The sequence below is a fragment of the Mchenga conophoros genome, linkage group LG10 (genome assembly GCF_057382185.1).
Source record: "Mchenga conophoros isolate Kocher_MC1m ecotype Shallow Benthic linkage group LG10, M_conophoros_male_GT1.1, whole genome shotgun sequence".
Classification (NCBI taxonomy): domain Eukaryota; kingdom Metazoa; phylum Chordata; class Actinopteri; order Cichliformes; family Cichlidae; genus Mchenga; species Mchenga conophoros.
In genome coordinates, this window is record NC_140535.1 from 8,476,673 (window position 1) to 8,496,802 (window position 20,130).

The 20,130-nt window shown below is 41.6% G+C and overlaps 1 protein-coding gene across 2 annotated transcripts; it reads right to left on the reverse strand.

Moving 5' to 3' along the window:
- Nucleotides 1–6,988: 6,988 nt before the first annotated feature.
- LOC146565318 (scavenger receptor cysteine-rich domain-containing group B protein) lies at nucleotides 6,989–19,519 on the reverse strand. Of its 2 annotated transcripts, none has more exons than XM_085287913.1 (12): nucleotides 19,290–19,519; nucleotides 16,116–16,255; nucleotides 15,266–15,298; nucleotides 14,620–14,658; nucleotides 13,839–14,141; nucleotides 13,669–13,737; nucleotides 11,098–11,412; nucleotides 10,779–10,847; nucleotides 10,380–10,454; nucleotides 9,823–10,137; nucleotides 7,841–7,942; nucleotides 6,989–7,733 (listed from the first exon to the last, which is right to left on the reverse strand). In XM_085287913.1, exons 2-12 carry the CDS (start codon nucleotides 16,249–16,251, stop codon nucleotides 7,417–7,419), a joined length of 1,773 nt encoding a protein of 590 aa, XP_085144039.1. In that variant the 5' UTR covers nucleotides 16,252–16,255; nucleotides 19,290–19,519; the 3' UTR covers nucleotides 6,989–7,416. The 2 variants fall into 2 exon arrangements, with proteins under 2 accessions (XP_085144039.1, XP_085144040.1); XM_085287914.1 differs by lacking the exon at nucleotides 19,290–19,519 and having other exon boundaries at nucleotides 11,098–11,188; nucleotides 11,294–11,412; nucleotides 16,116–16,322.
- Nucleotides 19,520–20,130: the final 611 nt, after the last annotated feature.

Here is a 20,130-nt window from a genome sequence, read left to right on the forward strand (position 1 = left end):
AACCGCTACATCGATCACTACGGCCGTCTTCTTCTGTTTGTCTACCACCACTATGTCCGGTTGGTTAGCCACCACCATTTTGTCCGTCTGTATCTGGAAGTCCCACAGGATCTTAGCTCGGTCATTCTTCACCACCCTTGGGGGCATCTCCCATTTTGACCTCGGGACTTCTAGGTTATACTCGGCACAGATGTTCCTGTACACTATGCCGGCCACTTGGTTATGGCGTTCCATGTATGCCTTGCCTGCTAGCATCTTGCACCCTGCTGTTATGTGCTGGATAGTCTCTGGGGCATCTTTACACAGCCTGCACCTGGGGTCTTGCCTGGTGTGATAGACCCCAGCCTCTATGGATCTTGTACTCAGAGCTTGTTCTTGTGCTGCCATGATTAGTGCCTCTGTGCTGTCTTTCAGTCCAGCTTTGTCCAGCCACTGGTAGGATTTCTGGATATCAGCCACCTCCTCTATCTGCCGGTGGTACATACCGTGCAGGGGCCTGTCCTTCCATGATGGTTCCTCGTCTCCCTCCTCTTTCTTGGGTTTCTGCTGCCTGAGGTATTCACTGAGCACTCGGTCAGTTGGGGCCATCTTCCCAATGTATTCTTGGATGTTCCTTGTCTCATCCTGGACTGTGGTGCTGACACTCACCAGTCCCCGGCCCCCTTCCTTCCGCTTAGCGTACAGCCTCAGGGTGCTGGACTTGGGGTGAAACCCTCCATGCATGGTCAGGAGCTTTCTTGTCTTTATGTCAGTGGCTTCTATCTCCTCCTTTGGCCAGCTTATTACCCCAGCAGGGTACCTGATCACGGGCAGGGCGTATGTGTTGATGGCCCGGATCTTGTTCTTACCATTCAGCTGACTCCTCAGGACTTGCCTGACCCTCTGCAGGTACTTGGTGGTTGCAGCCTTTCTAGCGGCCTCTTCATGGTTCCCATTTGCCTGCGGGATCCCCAGGTACTTGTAACTGTCCTCTATGTCTGCAATGTTGCCTTCTGGTAGTTCAATCCCCTCAGTTCTGACTACCTTCCCTCTCTTTGTTACCATCCGACTACACTTCTCCAGTCCGAACGACATTCCAATGTCATTGCTGTATAGCCTGGTAGTGTGGATCAGTGAATCGATGTCTCGTTCACTCTTGGCATACAGCTTGATGTCATCCATGTACAGGAGGTGGCTGACAACTGCTCCGTTCCGTAGTCGGTATCCGTAGCCAGTCTTGTTAATGATCTCACTGAGGGGGTTCAGGCCTATGCAGAACAGCAGTGGGGACAGATATATATATATATATATATATATATATATATATATACTCAACAAAAATATAAACGCAACACCTTTGTTACTGCTCCCATTCCCCATGGGATGGACATAGAGACCTAAAATTCATTCCAGATACACAATATAACCATCCCTCCCAAACAGTGGTCACAAATCAGTCCAAATGTGTGGTAGTGGGCACATCTGCTATATTGAGATAATCCATCCCACCTCACAGGTGTGCCACATCAGGATGCTGATCTGACATCATGAGTAGTGCACAGGTGTACCTCAGACTGCCCACAACAAAAGGCCACCCTGGAATGTGCAGTTTTGTCTCACAGCAAAATGCCACAGATGCCACAAGCAATGAGGGAGCGTGCATTGGCATGCTGACAGCAGGAATGTCAACCAGATCTGTCGCCCGTGCATTGAATGTTCATTTCTCAACCATAAGCCGTCTCCACAGGCGTTTCAGAGAATATGGCAGCACATCCAACCGGCCTCAAAACCGCAGACCTCGTGTAACCACACCAGCCCAGGACCTCCACATCCAGCAGGTTCACCTCCAAGATCGTCTGAGACCAGCCACCCAGACAGCTGCTGGAACAATTGGTTTGCACAACCAAACAATTTCTGCACAAACTGTCAGAAACCGTCTCAGGGACGCTCAACTGCATGCCCGTCGTCCTCATCGGGGTCTTGACCTGACTCCAGCTCGTCGCCGTAACAGACTTGTGTGGGAAAATGCTCACATTCGATGGCGTCTGGCACGTTGGAGAGGTGTGCGCTTCACAGATGAATCATGGTTCACATTGTTCAGGGCAGATGGCAGCTGGGAATGTCCCAGTTCTTGCATGGCCAGCATACTCACCGGACATGTCACCCATTGAGCATGTTCGGGATGTGCTTGACCGGCGTATACGACAGCGTGTACCAGTTCCCACGAATATCCAACAACCTCGCACAGCCATTGAAGTGGAGTGGACCAACATTCCACAGGCCACAATTGACAATCTGATAGACTCCATGCGACGATGTGTTGCACTGCATGAGGCAAATGGTGGTCACACCAGATACTGACCGGTTCTGGGTCCCCAGACCCCCAATAGCGCAAAAAACTGCACATTCCAGGGTGGCCTTTTGTTGTGGGCAGTCTGAGGTACACCTGTGCACTACTCATGATGTCAGATCAGCATCCTGATGTGGCACACCTGTGAGGTGGGATGGATTATCTCAATATAGCAGATGTGCCCACTACCACACATTTGGACTGATTTGTGACCACTGTTTGGGAGGGATGGTTATATTGTGTATCTGGAATGAATTTTAGGTCTCTACGTCCATCCCATGGGGAATGGGAGCAGTAACAAAAGTGTTGCGTTTATATTTTTGTTGAGTGTATATACGTATATATATGTATATATTCAATTCAATTCAATTTTATTTATATAGCGCCAAATCACAACAAAAGTCGCCTCAAGGTGCTTCATAGATACAGAGAAAAACCCAACAATCATATGACCCCCTATGAGCAAGCACTTTGGCGACAGTGGGAAGGAAAAACTCCCTTTTAACAGGAAGAAACCTCCGGCAGAACCAGGCTCAGGGAGGGGCGGCCATCTGCTGCGACCGGTTGGGGTGAGAGAAGGAAGACAGGATAAAAGACATGCTGTGGAAGAGAGACAGAGGTTAATAACAGATATGATTCAATGCAGAGAAGTCTATTAATACATAGTGAGTGAGAAAGGTGACTGGAAAGGAAAAACTCAATGCATCATGGGAATCCCCTGGCAGCCTACGTCTATTGCATCATAACTAAGGGAGGATTCAGGGTCACCTGGTCCAGCCCTAACTATATGCTTTAGCAAAAAGGAAAGTTTTAAGCCTAATCTTAAAAGTAGAGATAGTGTCTGTCTGCTGAATCCAAACTGGAAGCTGGTTCCACAGAAGAGGGGCCTGAAAACTGAAGGCTCTCCCTCCCATTCTACTTTTAAATACTCTAGGAACAACAAGTAGGCCTGCAGTGCGAGAGCGAAGTGCTCTAATAGGGTGATATGGTACTACAAGGTCATTAAGATAAGATGGGGCCTGATTATTTAAGACCTTGTATGTGAGGAGCAGGATTTTGAATTCAATTCTGGATTTAACAGGAAGCCAATGAAGGGAAGCCAATACAGGAGAAATATGCTCTCTCTTTCTAGTCCCTGTCAGCACTCTTGCTGCAGCATTTTGGATTAGCTGAAGGCTTTTCAGTGAGTTTTTTGGACATCCTGATAATAATGAATTACAGTAGTCCAGCCTGGAAGTAATAAATGCATGAACTAGTTTTTCAGCGTCACTCTGAGACAGGATATTTCTAACTTTAGAGATGTTGTGCAAATGGGAGAAAGCAGTCTTACATATTTGTTTAATATGTGCGTTGAAGGACATGTCCTGGTCAAAAATGGCTCCAAGGTTCCTCACAGCGTTACTGGAGGCCAAGGTAATGCCATCCAGAGTAAGAATCTGGTTAGATACCATATTTCTAAGCTTTTCAGGGCCGAGTACAATAACCTCAGTTTTATCTGAATTAAGAAGCAGAAAGTTAGCGGCCATCCAGGTCTTTATGTCTTTAAGACATTCCTGCAGTTTAACTAATTGGTGTGTGTTATCTGGCTTCATGGACAGATAGAGTTGGGTGTCATCAGCATAGCAGTGAAAATGTATGCTATGTCTACTAATGATGCTGCCTAGGGAAGCATGTATAATGTAAACAGAATTGGTCCTAGCACTGAACCCTGTGGAACTCCATAATTAACCTCAGTGTGTGAAGAGGACTCTCCATTTACATGCACAAATTGGAGTCTATTAGATAGATATGATACAAACCACTGCAGTGCAGTACCTGTAATACCTACAGCATGTTCTAATCGCCCTAATAGGATATTATGGTCAACAGTATCGAATGCTGCACTAAGGTCTAGCAGGACGAGCACAGAGAGGAGTCCACTGTCAGAGGCCATAAGAAGATCATTTGTAACCTTCACTAAAGCTGTTTCTGTGCTGTGATAAGCTCTGAAACCTGACTGAAACTCTTCCAATAAGCCATTCCTCTGCAGATGATCTGTTAGCTGTTTGACAACTACTCTTTCAAGGATTTTTGATATGAAAGGAAGGTTGGAGATTGGCCTATAATTAGCTAAGACTGCTGGGTCTAGAGATGGCTTTTTGAGTAAAGGTTTAACTACAGCCAGCTTGAAGGCCTGTGGTACATAGCCGATTATTAGAGATAGGTTGATCATATTTAAGATCGAAGCATTAATTAATTAATGGCAGGAAAAGACACGTTGATGGTTTAGAGGAAGTAATTATTGAAGTTAACTCAGAAAGATCAATTGGAGAAAAAGAGTCTAACTTAACATCAATGGTACTAAGAGTAGCTGTAGATAATATTACATCTGTGGGATGATTACTGGTAATTTTTTCTCTAATGATAAAAATTTTATTTGTGAAGAAGTTCATGAAGTCATTACTAGTTAACGTTAAAGGGATGGTTGCCTCAAAAGAGCTCTGACTTTTTGTCAGCCTGGCTACAGAGCTGAAGAGAAACCTGGGGTTGTTCTTATTTTCTTCAATCAGTGATGAATAGTAAGATGTTCTGGCTTTGCGGAGGGCTTTCTTATAAAACAGCAAACTATTTCTCCAGGCTAAATGATGATCCTCTAAATTTGTGACACGCCATTTCCTCTCCAGATTACGAGTCATCTGCTATATATACGTATATATGTGTGTATATATGTATATATATGTATATATATGTGGTGCAACGGATCACAGTTGATCCATAATCCCTAATCCGAACCGATCCCATTCCACGGTTCGGCACGCACGTGATCCGAAGATTCGAAAAAGAAGGAAAAAAAGTATGTGTATCGTGCACGTGGTGGGTCTGTCAAGCGATAGTTATGGCCAGTGCTAGTGGTCCAAGTGGAGGAGCAGAGGAGTTTGCCGTATTTAAGCAGCCCTTTGCTGCCCAATCCGACCGTGCTAAAGCTATTACAAAAGCTATTGGGGTGTTTAGCTGCAGACGGGAGTCCGTATTCTGTTGTGCAAAACAAGGGGTTTAAACTATGATGAACGTGCTTGAGCCACGCTATGATATCCCGTTCGCGCCTACTTTAGTGGCAAGATTGTTCCAAGCAGGTATGAGCAGGAAAAGATTTAAGTTGTGGCTGAACTGTCCCAGGCATCTTCTGTTGCCATAACTACTACAAATGGGTGGATCTCCAGGGCAACGGAAAGCTACGTGACCATGACAGCTCATTATATCACAGCAGAGTGCAATATAATGAGTATAATGTATTATTGTAGGGTCTACCTTACAATATAAAGTGCCTTGAGGCGACTGTTGTTGTGATTTGGCGCTTCATAAATAAAATTCAAATGAATTGAATTGAGTGGTAGATACAAAGACTGTACTGCCCTATATCCAAAAATTGATCCTATCCGTGACTTAAAACCGTGATCCGATCTGAACCGTTTTGATCCGTTGCACCCCTAATATATATATATATATGTATTAGGGGTGCAACGATACACAAAATTCACGGTTCGGTTCGGTTCGATACTTTGGTGTCACGGTTCGATATTTTTTTGATACAAAAAAAATGTTCATGCCTTTTTAATTTGTCATTTATTAAATTTTCACGGCACATTCCGCACCACATCTCTGGGCGTTCATCATTTGTTTGAAGCCAGCTCACCTCCTGCAACTACTTTTCCGAGAATACACGCTTCTTTTGTGGTTCGGACTCCTTCTGACATTTCTTTGGAGGTGGAGGAACATCACAGTAATTGCTTAAAGGAGCTTCTTCGACATCTTTAAGAGTTCTAAACAAATGTCTGTCCTCCTCCTGAAAATCTTATGTACGCAAACACGCGTTGAAATTTCTTATCTTGTTTATCTTTTTTATTTTGACAGCGAATGCGCACCTGCAGACCACTTATGTGCAGCCCTGGTTATTTAGCTTGTCATATTGCAGCCACAGAAATTCTTTTGTCCATGAAACCATAAAGCTGCACTTTCTTTTTGCCTTATAGTCTGATTTGTCATAACTTTTCCGTTTTGTGGTAAGCTTTTCTTTGGCTGTCACTTCTTCACCCTGACCTGTCTTATTTGGCTCAGCAGAACTAAAATATATATCCTGCTGCTTTTACACGCGCACTCACATAACGCTCAGCGATTCTCTGCACGATCAACCTCTCACATGTTTAAGCTTGCTGTGGGAGAGTTCACTTGTCATGTTTGCATAGTAAGCTAACGATTGATAAGACTATGTCAGAGGAATTGGTGCGCAAATTATCATCACTCACCAATCAGTGCTGTCGCTCTCTATACACAGTTCGCGCGATTGCAAAGTGAAAGCAAAAAACCCAGCGCAAATTCAAACGCGATTTCAATATGTCACATATTGACAGTGGCTCACCGATGCCAATGACATAATTACCCAGCTACATTTCCGAAACAATGCAAAAGCATTGACATATATTTTTCCTTCCTACAATAGGCCGACGGGCAGGGCAGAGATAAATTTTGGTAGCCCGACTGGAACGGTTCAATATCAATATGAATATCGTTGCACCCCTAATATATATATATATATATATATATAAATAATTATGGAATAAAAGCACAGTTATTTCATGTATATACAAGCTATACCACATTTATTTATGTGTATTTCAGTGTTATAGATTATAGTATACAGTGTCATTTATGTTATATCATACATATTTGTGGATTGTGGAGCAGAGGCTGTTCTGTAAAAATAGCTTTAATCCACAGACTTCCTCAAGTATATTCCTTAAGTGAAAAATAACATGTACAGTATATATTTTAACAAAAACAGAAAGACAGACAGTTAAAAGCTTTACTTTTCTTCATTTATCAAACAACTGTGTACATTTTGTTTTACATAATATATTTATAAAGTGCTTAATAGGCTTATATAGTTATAGAATATAATCATGGAATGGCATATTAACTGTTACTTATGTTGGTGATGGTGGAATATTACTTCAGCAATGTGTCAGCTGTTATTTACATAATGTACACAAGTCCGAGGACGGTACACCCACATCCTAACACATGTTGGTGGGAGTGCGGTTCTGCTGAAATCATGATGGCGAGCAGGTGACACCAGCATCTTCAGAGTGGTCGCAGTTGTGTACATTCCAGGATATATGGGAGCAGCTCTGCAGGGATCTCTCAGTACCTCTGCACTTGAGGTTGTCTAGCAGGATTGTTCCCGTGCCGGGCCCAAAGTAAGCTTCTCCCCGAGCTGCTATGGCTTCACCGCAGCCCACTTGACGGCACACCACCTGGGCATCTGGGAGGTCCCAGGCATCATCGCACACTGTGCCCCATCCTGAATTCAAGTACATTTCCACTCGACCCTCACACCGGTGCTGGCCACCCACCAGTCTTACCAAACCTACATAAAAAACAATTCTTTTAAACTTTGAGCATTGATTGCTTCTGAGAATCAGTCCAGAGGAAGGTGACATTATTGTGAAATAACTGAGGGTATATGTGACTTACCTTCAGGTGGTTGTGTGGTGGTTGCGGTGGTGGTTGTTGGTATTGTTTCTGTTACTCTGAATTCACGCACACTTGCAAGATCAAAAAACTGGGGGTCAAAAGCTAAGGGGAAACAGAGAAGAGAGAATTATGTTCATGTATTCAAGGAATAGTCATTGAATATTAGGTCACAAAAGTAATATCACACTTATCTAACAGGGATTTTAATGACTTATAAGAAACCTGTTTGCTTCTTCTGTTCCTAGAAGCCAATAACCCAGACACAGACTTTGCAGAGGCAATTTCATCAAGATATTGCCTCTGCAAAGTCTGTTTATAACAGTCTGTTTATAACAGACTATGTTTTTGTAAAGATGTTTGCACAAATTACACCCCTTTATCTGTTCTAATTACTTACTAAAGGCAAAACTACTCAAAGCAACTGCTACTGTTAAAAAGAAACTGCATTAAAACATTTCCTGATTAATTTGGAACCAAGGATTTACAGTACATATAAAAGAGGATATTTGTGCTTTTGATTTAGCCTGAAAGAAGTCATATTTGGCATGGAGGCATTCAGTGACGCTGATGTGCCTTGACTCATCCACTGTTTTTCATGCTCTCTGGGCTGTTTCGTCCTCAAAGTACTATAGTCATGCATTGCAACTGGCCAGCCCAGCAGGGCGGGTGTAGATGACTAGATACATAGGTGGTATGGGCTTTTAGGGGAACTCATGAAGTTCCCGCAAAGCCAGAAGTCATTCATATGTTCATATGCAGTGTTGGGGAGTAACGGAATACATGTACCGCCGTTACGTATTTAAAATACAAGATATGAGTAACTGTATTCCTTTACAGTTACCATTTAAAAAGGTGGTATTCAGAATACAGTTACTTTGCTGAAATAAAGGGATTACACGGCGGTATTTTCCTGTTTCATATGTTTGGCTATGCCTAACTATAGCCTCTCTATTTTTGACAAAACACGCATTAAGATGCTCTAATGTCTGTGTCTCAATCTCGCGGCCCATGTCACACCTACTTGCGGCCCGCATAATGACGTGAAGAAATATTTTTAAAAATTATTCACAAAAATGATTTAATATGAAGGCAATAGGCAGAGTGTTACAGGCATCGCCCTAAAGAATGTAGCCTCATGGGCAGTGTAGTCCGTGCTGCAGGGAGAATCGATTGCCATACCCGTTATGTGTCTGTGAGCGAGGGAGGGAGAAAAAGGAGAGTCAAAAAGTATGAGCTGTCACCGACCAGAAGCGGGTGATGGAAGCATGCAAATATAATAATAACCACTGCAGCCAAAAAGAGTGCCTGACGAGCCCAGTTGTAAGTAAGCTATTAAGACTCAACTGTACACCTTTTTCGTGTTTTTCTCCAAAACAAAATATTCTATTGAAGCAGCCTTTCAACGCCTCTCTCTGTCTCTCGCTAGCAAGGTTGACCCAGACAACAAAGTAAAGCTAGTTTTCATCTACAAGCCTGACACGGAACCCAGAGGTCCCTTTACTACGGTTCAGAGCCGTGGACCTGTTTTATATACGTGTGAAACAGTTTTCTATACGAGATCGCTGCAAAAAGTGCAGCCTTACCTAATGTCCACCCTACTGTTACTCATTTTATATTAAGATTTTAAAAAAATCTAATCGGTATTGGTATGGTGAGTAACATTCAGTAAAAGTAATAATTCACACAGCAATAGTACATTCATGTAGTTGTAAAAAGCATGATAATATAATAGGTAATCCAAAGTATTCAGAATACGTTACTCTCATTGAGTAACATAATGGAATACGTTACGAAATACATTTTGGGGCATGTATTCTGTAATCTGTAGTGGAATACATTTTAAAAGTAACCTTCCCAACATTGTTCATATGACAATAGTACAGACATTACAGACATTTACCAAGTTCAGTATATGCACGTGCTATAAGTGTATTTTTAATGAAGCCTAGTTTAGTGCTGCGAGAAAATAAATAAGGTCTTACGTGCGCAGATAACTCCAGCATCCTCATGATGGCCACAGTTGTGCTGACCCCACCCCAGGTGGAAGCACTGGGATAGCTCTAGTTCAAATCCACTACAATCCACATTGTCCAGCAAGATTGGGCCTGAACCGTGGCCAAAGTAGGCATTGGACTTGGCTGCAATAGGTGCGCCACATCCAAGCTGCCTACACACTACTTTGGCATTGGGCATGTCCCAGTCATCATCACACACTGTCCCCCAAACATTTTTGTAGAGGACCTCTACACGACCCTGGCAGCTACTGTTGCCATTTACCACACGAATGGCTGACGTAACTGCAAGAGGCGAAACACACGGATGCGTTATTGCAATTTTAGACTAGAAATTCTTTTCTTTGTAGATTACATTGCTGATGGTGCACAGTGTTCAATACTAAAACGCACGCACGCACGCACGCACGCACACACACACACACACACACACACACACACACACACACACACACACACACACACACACACACACACACACACACACACACACACACTTAATTTTTATACATCAAACAGAATGCTACCTCTTGTTTGGGTGGTTGTTGTTGTTGTTGTTGTTGTAACTGTTGTTGTTGTGCTTGGTGACTTGGTGACTGGAACTTTTTGTGTAGTTGTAGGGGAAGACAGAAAAAATACAATTACTTGATACATGAATACACCAGACAACCCGTTTATGATGGCAGGGTTAGGTTATGGAACACATGCACCACTTTGTTTTGTGGCACTGTGGTGCAGCATGTATATGATCAACAGGGGAAGAATGGCTCACCCTGTTGGTCATATATCAAAATGCACATTTTGTTCCTATTATTAATTATTAACCCAGGACAACAAATGGAACAGGCTGGTGAACAGAAGCAATAATCAGACTGAGCTTGTTTGCACAAAGTTGAACATAGTGTGTAGTGAATGGTACGTTTTACCTTCAGTGTTCAATGTTCCCCACAGCCCTCTCTGGGCCCCTGTTGCTACTGGTGGTATAGTAGTGGACCCTAAAGTGGGTGAAAAATAAAATTTATACCAGTGCTTTATGAAATGCAACTAAATTCTGTGCAGACATTTTTGCTGTCCAGCTAAGATGAATCTGACTGATTTTCTGATACTTGCTAAATTTTTGCCATAAGTTTCACTTACATAACATAACTTTCACTCTGGCAGGCTATCATGCTAAAGTGTAATTGTGAACTTAATATCTTAGTTGCAGGTGTGCTACTCATGCTAATGTGACAGTTCTAAGAGTACCGGTGCAGGTGACCCCAGCGTCCTCATGATGGCCACAGTTGTGTTTACCCCAACCCAGGCTCTTGCATTTAGTCAGGTCCTGCTCCGTGCCCTGGCAGTTGACGTTGTCCAGAAGAATTAGCCCGGTACCGTAGCCAAAGTAGGAGTTGGTGTGTGCAGAGACAGCACTGCCGCAGCCACTCTGTTGGCATACTACCTTGGCATTGTTGAGTACCCAGTCATCATCGCACACTGTCCCCCAGTTTCCCTGGTAGAAGATCTCGACTCGGCCCTGGCACGAGTTCTGTCCATTAATCAGACGGATGGTGCCATCTCCTAAAGTAAGCAGGAGAGGGAGGGATTTGTAGGCACTAATCTTGATAAAGCTTTTTCTTTACAGAGCATATTTTTATACTCTGTAAGTTTTTATTAGATTCTCTATGTATGTCATTTTGGGGGTATCAAAGGGAACAGCAGCTGCTGTGATTTGACACTGATACACAGAAAGAAGGCAATACAATGCACACTACAGAGTGCAGAGGAAAAACCAAAAGTGAAGCGCTAAATTGACATCTAATATTGCACTAAGCACAGATGTTGTCATCATATGCCTCTTTGTGGACAGAAACAAGGAGACAATAGCCATTCTTATGTGTCCATCATTTAAGAAAGCCCTGAATTTGGACGCCTTTACTCAATTCCCACAGGGTTACATAGTGGTTAATGGAAAAGTAGCTAGATACGTCAACTTGTTAACTAAATTCTTCTTCTTCTTCTTTTGGTCTCTCACAATTCTTTGGGGGATTATAAGAAAACACAAGAGGATGACTGCTACAAAGGCAAACCCAGCAAACAATAGGTATGGCCTGGAATTCATGAGGCCTTTGGGGCGTGTTCAAAAGTTTCCATTATCCCACAAGTCTTTGAAGGTGAACTGAAATAATATATTGCTTCAGTTCTATTTGTGTTCCTTGATTAATGAAGTTGTTCATTTTGTGAGTCTTCCCGCATTTTTGACTGAGCACAATGACAAAATAAACCATTGTTCATTCTTTAATGCAACCTGCCCTTGCATTTCGTGGCAACATCTGGCATACCACCTGTCAGCAACAATTTGATTAGGGCGTGAAAATCATCTAAAGAAAAACTGATCTGATGGTGAATTCTTTACAGTATACAACATAAATTAAAGGTGTTCCCTGTGGTCTGTGTCATACTTTGTTTGTTTATATATTACTTTTAAAATTTGTATTGCACTGATGTAAGTATATGAAAAACCTAATCTGCTTATTTAACAGCGAGGCAGTGCAGCATCTTTTGCTTAAAGCAATTTCATCAGTTTTGTCCCCTGAAGATTAACTCCACATACAGGTGTGGAGTTAATCTTCACACCTGTTGGTTTAGATGCTTAGACCTACGACAATAGATTGGCTTGGGTGCATTATGGTATGGAGAAAAACAAAAAAACCCTCACTGCTATGTAATCAAACATTCAATTTCAAATTCACACACATCTGCCAGCTGCACATCCAACCAAAACAGAGTAATATAAGCAGGCATGCTTATGGCCACCAGATGAATTCAATTTGTTGGTTTTAGTTCGTTCTCCCTTTGGGCTCGGAGTGTCATGGTCCATAGTTTTCTTTTGGGTTTAAGTATGCTTTAAGTTTGAGCAGTTTTTTGTTTCATTTGAACCTTTAGTCATCCCATGACCTGGGTTTTCTGTGTCATATATGTTTAGAGTTGTTGCTTTAATCTAGTTCTTTGTGCTATATTTTATGTTTTGTTTAGAGTTTGTTTTCTAGGCTTGTTACTATAATCTTTCTTTCAGTTTATGGTTATTGGTTATTCATATTATTCTTTGCTTTCAGTTTAACTTGAGTTTTTGTCTCTGTGCCCCGTTTGTCACTCGTGTCCTGCTTTACTTTGCAAGTTAGTTCTCTCCTGTATTTGGTATTAAGTTTTATATCCCCTGTGCTGTTATCATTCATGTGTTTCACCTGTTCTTTATTTTCCCCAGCTGTTGTTTTTTCCAGGATTAGTCCCTGGCATTTAAAGCCTCAGCTGGCCTTAGTTCTCTGTCGTGTCATGCTGTTTTTGTTCACTGTTTTTTTCCTGCATGGCTGCTTGTGAGTATTCCCTGGTTTTGGACTTTGTTGTTTGACACTTATTGGACTCCTGCTATGCTGGAATAGAGGTTATGGCTTTTGTTTTCTGCATTTGGGTCCACATCCATCATGAGAGAAGGACAAATAGCAAAAAGTGCAGTAAAACAGCAAATGTGAACTGAAAGTCTCTACAAGACAGAGAGAAACTTCAGTTTTGAGGATCATTTTTCTGTAGGTAAATGATTATAATACAGTGAGTTAACACACTCACATACAAATGACTTTGTATAGACCTATGTATACAAATTAGTGCAGCTTTAATTTTTATATGAACAAAGTGTCAGTCATGACATATTTATTATATTAATTTTCATGTTTTGCTGGGTTAGGTATCTGTTTCAATAATCTATCTACTGGTCTTCTGCCAGTGTCTATACACTGGCAGAAGACCAGTCTCATTTTCATAAAAGCAGAGGGCACTTACGTAAACCAGATATGGACTGGGGTGGTGTGCTGGGTTCCTCAAGACCTCTGAACCCCAGCAAGGTTGGTTCTAGCGGCCGAATGAAAAGAAAAGCAGCAATTTCATTATGTTTATTCCTTTTTTTCCTCCTCCCACTTGGGGTTTTATCCACTTAGAATTTTGTATTTTACCTCTGCAGGTGACACCCACATCTTCATAGTGGTAACAGTTGTGGATGCCCCACCCCAGACTACGGCACTGGCTGAGCTCCATTTCACTTCCTCTGCAGTCCACATTATCCAACATGATGAGCCCAGTGCCCTGTCCAAACTTAGAGCTGCTGTACACCGCCACAGCCACCCCGCATCCCAGCTGACGACACACGACATTTGCATCCACCATGTCCCAATCGTCATCACACACGGTGCCCCACGAGCCGTTGTATTGCACCTCCACTCTGCCCTCACACCTGCTCCGCCCATTCATCAGTTGTACTTCAGAGAGATGAGCAGAAAATATTTGTCAGGCTTTCTCTCTCAGAGGAGACATTTTGAAAACATGTGCTTCTGATATGAAGAAAAGAGACTGGCCAGGCTCTAATGTAATGACAGGTAATAGGAAAGAAAAAATTCCTCTGGGAAAAAAAAGTCTAATCCTAAATTAAGGCTATCAATAAGCCACATGACTCCTTGGAAGTGAGTGAAATGGATGCAGGAGGAGGATAGGAGGTTATATAGCAATTAAGTAGGGATTAGAGAAATGGAGAGCTGGGAAAGTGACCTTGTTTAAAGAGCCCCAGGCGCTGTGCTACCTTCTGTACTTTCTTTCACTGACATACAGCCAGACGCTGATAGGTTTTCATGACGTGACTAGGATGCAGATAATTTTTTCACCCCGAATGTTTTAGGCTGTTGCCAGATGGATGTGAATGTGTGGACTGGATGTGGAGGTCACTGTCTATTTCAAACTTACCTTGATACTCCGTCTTCACTGGGCTTTGCACGCCACTGTCTGAAAACAAAGGGAGGATTGGACATGTGAAAGAAAGTGAGAGTGTATGGTTAAATTATTTGATGAAAGGTGGTTTTTGTTGTTCTATAGTTACTGTACACTATATCTACTATATCTATTTTCCTGTAACATGAGAGACAGACTGAAATCACAACAGCAGGCCTGTTCAGACTGTACCCGATGCTACAGAAATATGTTAGCATCCTGCTTTAACTTTTGCAAATACTCTCATCAAGTACAGCTTACTTTATATTAAGCTGACTACATTGAAGCATTTTCATGCTTAAGTATATATATTGCTATGCAAAACACAAGGGGTCCATGTGCAACCCTGTGATGTGAGGCTACATCCCACAATGGATGGAGGACAGTCTATGCCCGAAGACTAATACAATATCTCAGATTTCTGCACCGAACAAAGACACTAAAGAGATAACCATTGCACCCAATGTGGGTCACTTCACGGGCTGGTCCCATGTGTTTGTGACTCTGAAACATGAACATACATGAAACCTAAGGTCTCATGCAGGGTTTGCATTTGTTTTCTGGAAGAGCGGATCGCAAGGAAATAGAAAAGTAAGTGGCGATTAACTTGGATGTTACTTACCGGGTAAAGCCCGTCTGCTTATTTTGATGTCCCCTGAAATTAAAGCACAAAATTAAAAGGTTAGTGAGGCACACGTTTCGTCATCTGTTGGCTCTGTCCAGAGACAAAAGCAGTTATGTGCTGTCAGCACATTTAAATAAGTTGCTGTGCCCACGTGTTGATTCAGTGAGTCAAATTGATCTTGTCTCACTTCAAAATCAACTGCAGGGCTTTTAACCAACTATTGCTGTGGAAACACTGGCCAGGTAGTGGCTGTGGACACAAAAGCACTCATCTACAGGGCGTTTACTTGCAAGTACACCAGGTTCTCGAGCATTATTAGTGCCTCGAATGTGCTTAAACAGTGGCACAGAAGAAATCATCTCATGTGTCACAAACTGGCTCAATTCATCTCCATGGCAACATTTTCTGTTTTGGGAGATGTCCCAAATCTCAAAGTGAATTCATGGATTAGACAGTATGTTGAAGGCACTCACTGAAAAAAAATAATCTAATGGAAGTGTACAGCATACTTAAGATTTTAGACTTCTTACAGCCACAGTCCAGCCTTTGGTTAGTGGGAATATGTCCCCTATGGGAAATGACATAATTTAATAAGCTGCTCTATCCAAAACTGGTCACCGAGAATCTGAAAGAAAAGCATAAACTCCTTAAGCTTTTCTTTTTGTCACATTGTAATGGACAACAATGCACAGCAATGATGATGCAGAACAAACATAATTTGTTGTCTACTATCACATGACATGAAGTAAAGCTTTCTGCATTATTACATTCAGGTAGCATCATGAGTGAACGGTCTTCCCTTATGTGCAGCAATTCATTGAACGTACTCCCATTTCCAAGCACTCACCAAATCTCAACAGAATGCTGACGGCTACCAAGACGAGGGTTCCCAGCAGAGAAACCAGGAGCCAGACGGCTGGGTTCCAGCACCTGCATTCACTCTCCACCACGCGCTGGCCTCGCATGGCTCCCTGACTGGCCATCCGCCTGCAAAACACAGATTCACACTCGCTCAGTCCCTCTAATTTGGTGTCCCGTAATGTTGAGATGTAACCAGTGGGCTACACTTTTCTACTACAACATTGCAGCCAGCTGTTTTTAATCTTGGTTCAGACAAGCCTAATTAGTAGTATTGGATTGTTTTCACTGATTAAGCCCGAAGCTGTTGGTATTGTATTGATGGTAGTCTGAGGTCAAGCCTGATAGAAGAGGACAGCTCAGACAAAAATCTTTCCCAGGAATCACATGACGCTGGTTGTTTCCTAAGTGACACAAAAAGGATGTGAGGAATCTCTGTTTTCATTCAAACAGCCACCCACGTTTCACAGATATCAGGACATGGCACCATCTATTAATGGTACTGCCAAAACAACAAGGAGAATATAGACAACAAAGTGTTGTGTTACATTGCAGTTTTGTAAGCACAAAATGGACACAGTGGTCAGATCTGGCAGCAGGATGACATCTGTTGCCCTCATAGTTGAAAGTGAGGAAGGTTAGCTTGTGACCATTATCAGCAGCTGGGGAAGTCTTGTGTTACAAGCACAGTTGGATACCTGTGTCATTTTTTCAAGGGGTTTTCCATCAGGCAGAGAATATTGGGATTCACCGACAAATCACTCAGTAATCATCGTCAGATAGTAATGTAACCAGATTCTAAATACCCTTCATTCTTCAGAACTGAGAAACTGAAATGAATGACATTTATTTAGTACCGCAAATTAATTAAAAGAAAAATGTATAAGGATGCACAGTAGTGGTGCAAAAAGGTTTAAAATTTTCAACATAAACTGCACAGTAGCATTATACTGAAAATCCAGTTCAAGTTTATTTATATCTCCTCCGCATCTAGTTGTAGTAGTAGTGGAGACTTCCTCATCATTAGTGTTATTATTTTTTCACCTTAAAAACTTAAACAAATTTAACAATAAAAACTGTTTTTACAAAATTTTAAAGGACTTTAAAAAATAAATCTCAGATGTGGCAATACAAAAACAAATTAAAAATCATATATGGAAATTAAAATTTAATTAATTTTTAAAACAAAGTTGTCAGATGGTTCAATAAACTCCCCATTTTTAAAATAATTCGTTGGCCATTATTCATTTCACAGTTCAGGCTTTAAAAACCAATCGCCTCAAGGTGTTTTATATTCTAACTTACAATACAATAAAATACAAAATGTTTTGCATAGTAGTATGCTTTATTAATATCAGTGCTGTTGTCTTTGAAGAAAAATAAATGCAAACAGCACATTACTGTGTTATGGTATGTTACAGTATAGTTTCAATCAAAATCGTGCCCTTTTACTTTTTAGAAAGTAGTAGTAGGAGACACCGGATTTTACTTTAATTTCACAGGAAAAATTATTATGAGGGCAAGGACAAAGACAAGGGCATTGCAAAAACTTCTAAAATCTGAGTGCTGTGAAACTTATTTGTTCCTTAAAAACAGGACTGGAAGGGAACACAGTTTTCAGCTAAGTATAGAAACACCAGCGAATTGTGTCGTAGATGCATTTAGCTTAGGCTGGACCTAAATTTCCTGAACTGCTCAAATCAGTTTCAGCCTGATCAGAAGGTTTGTGTTCTGTTTATATAATTCAAACATATAAATTTATTAAACACCCTGATCACTTTTTTTTTTAGTATCCAGTTCACTTTGATGTTATAGGACTGGCGTGTGAAGCCTGTTTTCATTTTGCAGACTCAATTCTTCATCAGTGATGAGGAATTTTGCAATTGCTCAATTCCAAATTTCTCATGGAGCTTTCAAGCAAAGAATCAAGAAGTGTTGTTAGAAGCATGTGGTTGTTTGTCTCTTTGCTCATGCAGAATCCCCCCTGACCTTACACAGGAATGTGTATTAGGGGATGATGAGGGGAGAATTTGATATTGGCCCCTCGAGATAGTGGACATTCCGGACCTAGGGGGCACAAAAAGACATTTCTGCTTTCTGTGGTCCCCATCGTCAGGCAAAAACGCTGCTTCCTGCAATCTGTCACTAGAAACCTCCAAAATGCTTAGGCACCTGATGACACTGTGGGGGCGCCTCTAGTCTCCTTGGAGAGCGTTAGGCAAAAAGACAAAGGCATGTGAGAGGGACATTAAAATATTTAGCAGCTCTACGGTATAAATATAACGTTTGGGGGCTCGCCGAGGCAAATTTAACACACCACTTTTGCAAGGCCATTTAGTGACAAGAAAGCGTAAAAGCAGAAACTATGGACTGACATGTTTTCATCCAGGTCAGTTCCATTTGCATTGTCTCCAAAGGTACAGTTCCAAAGGCCAGAAGCCCACAGAGAAGTCATTGTACATCCAATTGGGAGGTGGGGATTTTAACACCAGCGCAGCACTGGAGAACCACGGCTGTCTCATTTGCAGACTGTACCAACAAACCACTTGAAACTCTGGGACAAATGGCTCAGTTATGAGGGATGAAAAATAATCTAGTCCCCAATGTTATGTTTTTCAATACTCCATTCATGGTAGGATGTAGCGCAGATCCGCTGGGGAATAATGTTGCCTTTTGTGTCAGCTCTGCTTCCCCTCCCTTCTCACAGAAATAGCTGAAAGATCTCGGCCCCACAAAAATACCCCTTAATATCGGAGAAAAAGCAGAGAATAACACTGTCAGTCCCTTTAACGGAGACGTTTTTGTGCCATTGAAAAAGAGAATTGGTGGGTTTTTCAACATATAATCTCACTGTAGATATTAAAAAAGTGATACTTTTGTAGTTTTTCTGACAAATTATGAAAGAAGAAAGAACTCTTAGAGAAAAGTACCTCAACAAATTTAACACTATATGATTTTAATGTTCTGAGATCAGTGTCAATGTACAGTTATACAGCAATGTACACTTATCGGTCACTTCAGTGACAGATAAAAGGTAGATTTAAAGACATTAACATCCACTGACTTGTCAAGTTCGATTCATGTAAAAATGGTCATAATGATCAAAGACAGCATTTGAAATAAAGCAATATAAACTCAGTATTTCATATAAAAAAATACATACCTGATGTAAAAAATTATCTTGCCCCACAACAAAAAATTAAATAAAAATAAAACTGGTTTCTTCCCGACAAAAGAAACCTACAAAAATGTCATCAGAGCACAAATAGCTGGCAACTTAATTCCAAAAGTCACACGGAATATACAGAAAGTTTGCGTAGAAATGGAGGCAGGGAGCTCAGCGTATCCAGCGCTACGTGTTTTAGGTCTTTCATCTCCTTAACCCTGCTTGACTATAAGTACCTGGATTCAGTGATAGAGATTACGTAAAACAATAAATACCAGAGCATTGTATGTTAATAGTCAAAGGCCCTGTACCTGTCTATGCTTAAAAGAACCAGGAGGGGCAAAAAAAAGACAAAGACAATGAAAGCTAACCCTTCACTGGTACCCCCGCATCTCCAGTTTCAGGTAGTGCTCTCAGAAGGTGTGGTCCTACTCATCCCTGCACACACTTGCAGAGAGGGACAAGGCTCTGGCTTAGGTCCTGTGTGTGTATGTAGGACTCTCCCACACAGAGGTGCTCTAAAACAGGAGAGCTGCGGGATTTTGAGGCAATTATTCCCACTGAAAGCTGATGACTGACAAATAAGTGAAAGCATAAGGCACAGCACTCTTTACCTTCTTGTATGCATGACGGTAAAAACAAGCCTGTTTGTTTGCTACAAAGGCATAACTTATGTGCAGTGTGGAACTTAGATGAATGTTCTGGGTAAAGATTATGTAAAAGCTTCTTTTTTCTTTTCCCCCCCACAAATTACTGCCTACCTTCCTTAATCTAATATCTAACACTCCAAGTGAGTTGGCTAAGGTGACTCTGTGATTATATTTCGGATACAGAAAAT

Coding starts and splice junctions, on each gene's coding strand:
- LOC146565318 (XM_085287913.1), bottom strand. CDS start 16,251: ATGGCCAGTCAGGGAGCCATGCGAGGCCAGCGCGTGGTGGAGAGTGAA. Junction 13,738..13,838: donor TGTGGGTGTCACCTGCAGAG/GTAAAATACAAA, acceptor TTCGGCCGCTAG/AACCAACCTTGCTGGGGTTC. Junction 7,734..7,840: donor CACCACACAACCACCTGAAG/GTAAGTCACATA, acceptor TTTTTTATGTAG/GTTTGGTAAGACTGGTGGGT.